The following is a 7,001-nucleotide window of genomic DNA, read 5'->3' as shown; positions in this document are numbered from 1 at the left end:
TTTGTTTTTAACAATAGAAAGCTTATTTTAGGGCATGTTTTTGCTTAAATCAAATTTCAAAAGATATCTGACCTTTTCAATGAAAAGATGTAGCATTTTTTTTTGTTTTTGCAAACAATTATATATCTATTCTGACATAAAGTGGAGCCCTCAAAAGTTGGGGGTAAAGCCCGAAGCGCCTGAGGCACACCCTTTCAACGGTGTGCACATGAGACAAACAAGTTGGCACATGCTGAGAGATGTATATTGAGTTCTCACAGAGTCAGTGGCCATAATTTACAATTGATTGATATATAGTGACATCGTTCAATTATGACATCGTTCAATTATGTATAAATACACAATGATTTTATTATATATGCTAACTTTTCATTGCGGTATTTCTTTTCCAAACTTTCTTCAAAATGTTTTATCTTTACCGGAAGGTTTTAACGAAAATATTTTCTATACCTTCACAAGATAAGATTAAAATCTGCGTACAATACCCTATCCAGACCCTTTTTGTGAGATTACAATAGATATTGTATTTCAATTGTTACAATTTAATTAGAATTAGAATCTTGAATCAATACAAAAAAATTAGCTTATGTTGTGAAAATTGTCAAACTAAAAGAATTCTAACCCTTGAATCATGCCAAATATTTCATTAAAGTGTAAACAACATTACATGAAGCCTAATATGAGGTAATTAATCAAGAGCTAGTACAATCTTGACTTTGATATCATACTAAGTAACGAATATGACATCTAGCTCAACTGCAAAAGCTAAATCAAGAGATTAGAATTGCCAAAGACCGTAAAATACCACGATCCTTAAGATACAAATCTAACATAAGGGAGACCTCTGAGGCATGCCCTTCCGACGGTGTGAGCATGATCCATTAGATTTTGATGAACAAGTTGACACATTTAGAAATGTATCTTTAGTTTTCACAGGAACAATGGCCATAGATTGACAATTGATTGCATCAACACTAGTTGAGATTGAGCCAGATGAAGTTCTTATGGAACTAGGTGTCTTTTGGCCATCCATAAGGTTCATTGAACTTTCACATTTGCTCATCAACTTTTGGTACTTTATAACGAAGTTTACATTGGAGCAACTAAACATGTGTTGCACCTGTAACAAATGAAAATGATGATCAATTTATTAGGAGAAGAGTTAGCTACATTATATAGCTCCCATGTTTAATTTTCGTTTTATATTAATATGTCTAATTCAACAAGTAATTTAAATAATTAAAAGGAGACTTCCGTTTTCAATTTTTTTTTGTTTAGTTTTGATGTAGCACGAAGTTTAAGAAAGCAAAAAAAAATTCTTGAATTTTGTGATTTTAAACTAAAGATTTGTAAAAAGTATCAAAAAAAAAATTTATGTTGTGATTTTAAACATTCTATGTAATAAGTAAAAGAATTGTCAAAAAAGGCATAAAATAAGACAGACAAATTAAATTAAAGGCAATATATAAAAGTAATCTTTTAAAACACTTATCAATTTAGGCTGATTACATCTTTAGTCCCTTAAATTTCTTACTCGCTCCGTCCCAATTATGTAATATAGTTTGACTAGGAGCATAGTTTGACAAAGAAAGTAAGACTTTTGAAATTTATGATTTAAAATAAATTATAGATATTTATGTTGTTATTAATTATTTCATTAAAAATAAAAGAGAAAATTTTAAGTTAAATTATTTCTACATATAGAATTATATCATTTTTTTAATAAACTAAAAAGAAAAATATATTACATAAATTGAGACAGGAGTAGTAAATTTTATTTGAACACTCAAACTAATAACTTGTTTGGCCAAACTTCTAAAAACAGCTTATTTTAAAAAGTACTTTTTTCAAAAATACTTTTAAAAAAAATACTTTTGACTAAAAACAGTTTGTGATTGACCAACTACTTTAAAAAATACTTTTGAGCAGCAATTAGTGTTTAGTCAAGCTTTTAAAAAGTGTTTTTATATGTATTTTTCTCAAAAATACTTTTCAAAAAAATGCTTTAGAGCAAAAGCTATTTTTTTAGTTTCTGAAAAACTGCTTCTGCTACTCCCCAAAAATAATTATTTTCTCCTAAAAGTTTGGCCAAACACCTCATTTTTTTTTTTAAATAAACACTTTTTGAAAAAATAAATACTTTTGAGGAAAAATTAAGCTTGACCAAACAGGCTATAAATCATACTTCAATTGAGCACTTGAACAAATGATACAGTATTTTTGTCACATACTTTTGGTTCAATTTTTTGAAAAGCTTTTTGCGCACGTTGTCAAGCGGCCATTACATAGATAAATTAATTAAAAAAATTTATGATGTTAACTTATCTAATAATAAGTGTTTCAGAACATGCACAAAACTTTTTCCGAAAGTTGAGGGTGAAGTGCCTAGTTGAAATACAACTGGGAAGAAGCAAACCTTGCATGAGATGGAGCAAAACATGTTTGGACGTTGAAGGCTTCTGTGACATAAAATGCAAGTGTAGTTTGAGCCCTTGAATTGGCTGGGAAGTGGCCTTTGATTTATGAAGACCACTTTAGCACTATTAGTTGTGTAAGACTGCATAAATTTAAATCAAATAAATTAAGTGAAATATATCATTTAAGAGTTAGTATGCCTCTGATGCTAATATAATTAATCAAATCAGTAGTATAAAATAATGAAATACTAACCGAAATTTTTTAATGGACAACTTTTAATACTTGTATTGTGTGTGTTTTTCATCAACTACTTAGTCATCATGGTAAAATAATATAATTTGATATTAAGCAAATGTTCATCACTTGTTTTACTCTATTCTGAAATATAACAAGGGAGAGTTGAGATGATAACTAGTACTCCTCTATCGCAATTTCTATATTATACTTTTCTTCTTAGTTTATTCTGGGAAAATTTTTTTAATATTTTTAAAATTTTAAACTTATCATTTTACACTAAATGAAATATTTATTATCAAACAAATATTCATAACTTGTTTTGGATCGCAAATTGTAAAAGTGTTGTTATGGATTTTGGGTTAAACTGTATCATAAAAGTTAGTTCAAGATCAAGAGATTAAAATTATTCATGGCCCATATAAAGAGACCAATTTCCCATCATCCACTTATCTAGAACTTAACACTCTCAGCACGCCCACGGCTGGTTATCTTAAACGTACACAATTTGATATCGGAGTCCAACACCGATAAACGAAGGACTAGGATTAGCCTGATTCTAATATCATGTTATGAACTTTGGACTTACTCAACTCCAAAAAGGAGCTCAAATGCTTAGAATTGTTCAAGACCATGTAAAAAGATCAAATTCTTTTTATCCATCAATGTGAAACTCAAATGCCGTCACATTAATTGAGACGGAACATATTATTATTTTAATACATAAATAGACGTTTAAACTTGACTTCAGTTGGCATGTATGACTCTCAACTTTGGATGTGTACAAATATACACTTCAACTTGGATAAAGTTGAATAAGTAAATACAAATAATGACATGACACTGACATGACACATAAATATTAAAAGGTCATGTCAGTGTCACATCAATATTTGTATTTACTTATTAAACTTTATACAAGTTGAAGTACCTACTTGTTTACACCTAAAATTGAAGAGCATACTTATTAGCTGAAGCCAAATTTAAGGATTTATTTATGTACTATCCCTATTTTTTTATCATTAGGAACTTACTTGAACAAAGGAGCAATCTAGCAGTTTGTTAGCGTCTTTGAAGCATAAAACATCTTGATAAACATACCTTCTAATCTGCAAAACCAATAAATACAAACATAAAGTCCACATAACAACTAAAATTGTATAGTTAGAAGAAAGGGTAAATGGTCAAATTTGCTCTTCAATTATCGAAATATAGAATAAACATGTCCTCTGTTAGTCCTCATCATTACTAAAATAGACTAAATTTGCCGTTATTTTTAAAGGACGAAAGCTTCACACACGATGATGCTATATTTCTTGCAATTAAGGATTAATTTACCTAAACGGAGGACAGGTTTAAACCTTTCGCATAGTCTGGTCAAATATGATCCTTATCTCCCAAACTTTGAATTTTTATATTTTTTTATTTCTGCTTTTTTTTTTGTCTCTATCTTTACCATAGATCACTCTTTCTTTCTTCTTCCTCCTTTGACCCCTGTGGAACTACAATATTTTAAATATTTTCGAAGGGAAAAAATGTTCATGTCCAAACAGGAAGTTTAAAGATGCTAGCTAACCTGCAAAAGTTTATGATTCTGGTGAGAAGGCAAGCAATGTATACATAAACTTAGGCAACAATCCAAACAAAATACATTTTCTTCATTCTTCCTATCAAATTCATGAACCAAACATGAATTAAAGAATTTCTCAGCCAAAAGTACTTCAAGCCACTTTGGAATAATTGAAATTGAACCACCTCCCACCTTCAAAAGAAAATCAAAATGATATGAGAAAAACCTTAATTTAAGTACGCGTACCATATAATATATCAGCATAAAAAGATTAACAAAATTCAGTACCATGTGTTCTTTGTTGTGGTTCTTTGTTATATATATTTGAGTAAGAAGAACTTGAGATTTTCGAGTCTTGCTGGTATAAAGGGAATATAGGGTGGAGAACGAGAGAAGAAAAACAAACATACCTAAACTTGGCATTTATAATAACAAGTCAATGATGTGTCTGTTATGTATATAATATTTTGTTCCATTATACTTAGCGGATATGTGTTTTGCGCGTTTTTTTAAGAAAGTAATAGCAAGTGTTTCATATTTACTATACTATGAAAATCTACATTTGACTATTAATACTTTAATAAATTTAAGAAATGATTACTTAATAAAAAGAGTAAATTGAAAATAATAATTAATTCTTTCTTTGTGTATTGATGAACAAGCTAGTAAAAGAGAAAATTTATTTTTAATGTATTTGATAAATAAAAGGGAACACAGAAAACACTACTCCTATCAATTATGTTTTATTTTACCTGTATTAATGTAATTGGACTAAATTTTAAGATTATAAACAAGCTTTTGAATTTATGAGCTTAACTTAAAGCTATGCATAATGTATTGAAAAATCTCTTTCATTCATGTGCTCTTAAATATGTCATGTCATTCTTATAAACGAGTAGCACTAGGAGTAACATGCGAATATTGATTTTTATTGAAAATAAAAATATTTCAGTAAAAATATATCATTTCCTTTGTAACATACTAAAAGATAACACGAATAAATTAATAAAAAAAATTAATTAACGTAAATTGAGATAACCAACTTAACAACAACAACAATAACATACCCGGTGTAATTTCATAAGTGGAGTCCAGAGAAAATGAAGTGTATGCAAACTTATCCCTATCTTCTGACGGAAAAAAAAAATATTATTTTCAATAGACTCTCGACACAAGTAAAACAAATTAAATTATATTTGAAAAGAAAATATGTAATAAAGAAGAAATACCTAAAATAAAGGAGAAAAAACTATAGTAGCAACAAATAACTAAATCAGTTGAAAAAACTTCTTATAAGTAAAATTTGTTTTGAAGCACAAAAGATGGGAAGAAGACCAATATATGGCGAGGAATAGGACTGCGGTTTACAATTACCAATGAAAGCATCATAGTATTTGATTACGTTTGCTCGAAAATTTCATGCTTACTATAATGAGATGCTATTATATGTATATTGGCGTTTGATATACATTTAGTTATTATAGAGAACAGTATGCAAACAATTATTTTTTTTATACTTTTTATGTTATAAATAAAAACAATATAAACTTGTTAATTTTAAAATTTCAATTGATTTTTTATATCTCATTAATTAAAAATTAAAAAGAATAATAAATTTATAACTAGTTGTATCATACCGATAAAGAATTAAAATTTAAGGAACATATGTATTTAAATTAATTGAGAATTTAAATATTTCAAGTTTGACGTAAGAATTTTACAATTGTAGGTTGTTTCGTAAATTCCAATCTCTTAGTGTTAATGAAACGCTTGAGTTGACGAAAAATTTTCTCCAAACATTTAGCAAAAGAGGGTTCAATATCTTTTCCTTGAAGATTGTCGAAGAGCTTACAACAATTTTTAACTCGCCCCTAATAGCAATAGGTTGAGGTTGTTTATCAACTTTTTAATTTTTTTTTCCTTTAGATATTCGTAATTAAAATTTACTATGTGCATGACATTAATAATGATTATCATAAATATTTTAATATTTTATTTTTATAAATAATATATTTCTTACAAAATATTATTATACAATATTTAAGTATGGCCATTATAGGGAGATAATTTTACAAAGAGTGTACTGCTAGAATAAAAACAATTGCTATAAGTAGAATGCTGTTATAGAAAAGTAAAATATAACATCGAAAATCGGTTCTAAAGAAAATCAGACTGTTATAGTGAATTGTTATTATAACGGATGACTATTATAGAGAGGTCTAACTAATGGTTTTGATAATACTTCATTTAAAAGCACATAGAAAAATGCACTATCCAGCAGCAAAAATTTACTCACATCCGATAAATATAATTTCCTCCAGATAAAAAAGAGTGTCTATTTAACCTCTTTTTTTTTTTTTGGTCAAAAAGAGTGTCCACTTATAAAATCAAGAAACAATTAACATTATTTTTTTCCAGATTTGACCTTATTAAGTGTTATGTGATCAAATCTCAATAGCTATTTAATTAGGAGCATTTTAGTCAATTTCCTTCTTTTTTTTAGGTATTATTATTTAATTATGATTTATTATATTCATAACTATAGTAAATTACTCCTTCGCCCCCTTTTACTTGACCAGTATATTAAAGATAGTTTTTTTTTGTTTTTCACTTTGGTACTGTATTGAGACTGATGAAATTTCAATTCGCGCTTGCAAATCCCACATTAGGCGTAAAACACAAAGGTGATTCCATACTTAGTATGCGTTTGCGCATGCGATTTGAAATCATGAGATGAAATTAGCGTTTGGACATGCATTTCATCTAATGGTTTCAAAAA

At 28.1% G+C, this 7,001-nt stretch overlaps 1 protein-coding gene across 1 annotated transcript; it reads right to left on the bottom strand.

Moving 5' to 3' along the window:
• Positions 1-647: 647 nt before the first annotated feature.
• On the bottom strand, positions 648-4,590 carry LOC132608729 (protein RGF1 INDUCIBLE TRANSCRIPTION FACTOR 1-like). Its single transcript, XM_060322463.1, has 5 exons — positions 4,511-4,590; positions 4,229-4,414; positions 3,687-3,761; positions 2,417-2,557; positions 648-1,120 (listed from the first exon to the last, which is right to left on the bottom strand). Exons 1-5 carry the CDS (start codon positions 4,511-4,513, stop codon positions 827-829), a joined length of 699 nt encoding a protein of 232 aa, XP_060178446.1. The 5' UTR covers positions 4,514-4,590; the 3' UTR covers positions 648-826.
• Between the last annotated feature and the right edge of the window lie 2,411 nt (positions 4,591-7,001).

The sequence above is a fragment of the Lycium barbarum genome, chromosome 9 (assembly GCF_019175385.1).
Source record: "Lycium barbarum isolate Lr01 chromosome 9, ASM1917538v2, whole genome shotgun sequence".
Classification (NCBI taxonomy): domain Eukaryota; kingdom Viridiplantae; phylum Streptophyta; class Magnoliopsida; order Solanales; family Solanaceae; genus Lycium; species Lycium barbarum.
This window is presented reverse-complemented; position numbering and strand designations above follow the sequence as displayed.

What these genes read in the sequence shown, in the direction of transcription:
- LOC132608729 (XM_060322463.1), bottom strand. An exon ending in TAGATTGCTCCTTTGTTCAA is followed by an intron (nt 2,558 to 3,686) that starts GTAAGTTCCTAA and finishes AAATTTATGCAG; the next exon opens with TCTTACACAACTAATAGTGC. An exon ending in TTTGCTCCATCTCATGCAAG is followed by an intron (nt 1,121 to 2,416) that starts GTTTGCTTCTTC and finishes CATTTGTTACAG; the next exon opens with GTGCAACACATGTTTAGTTG.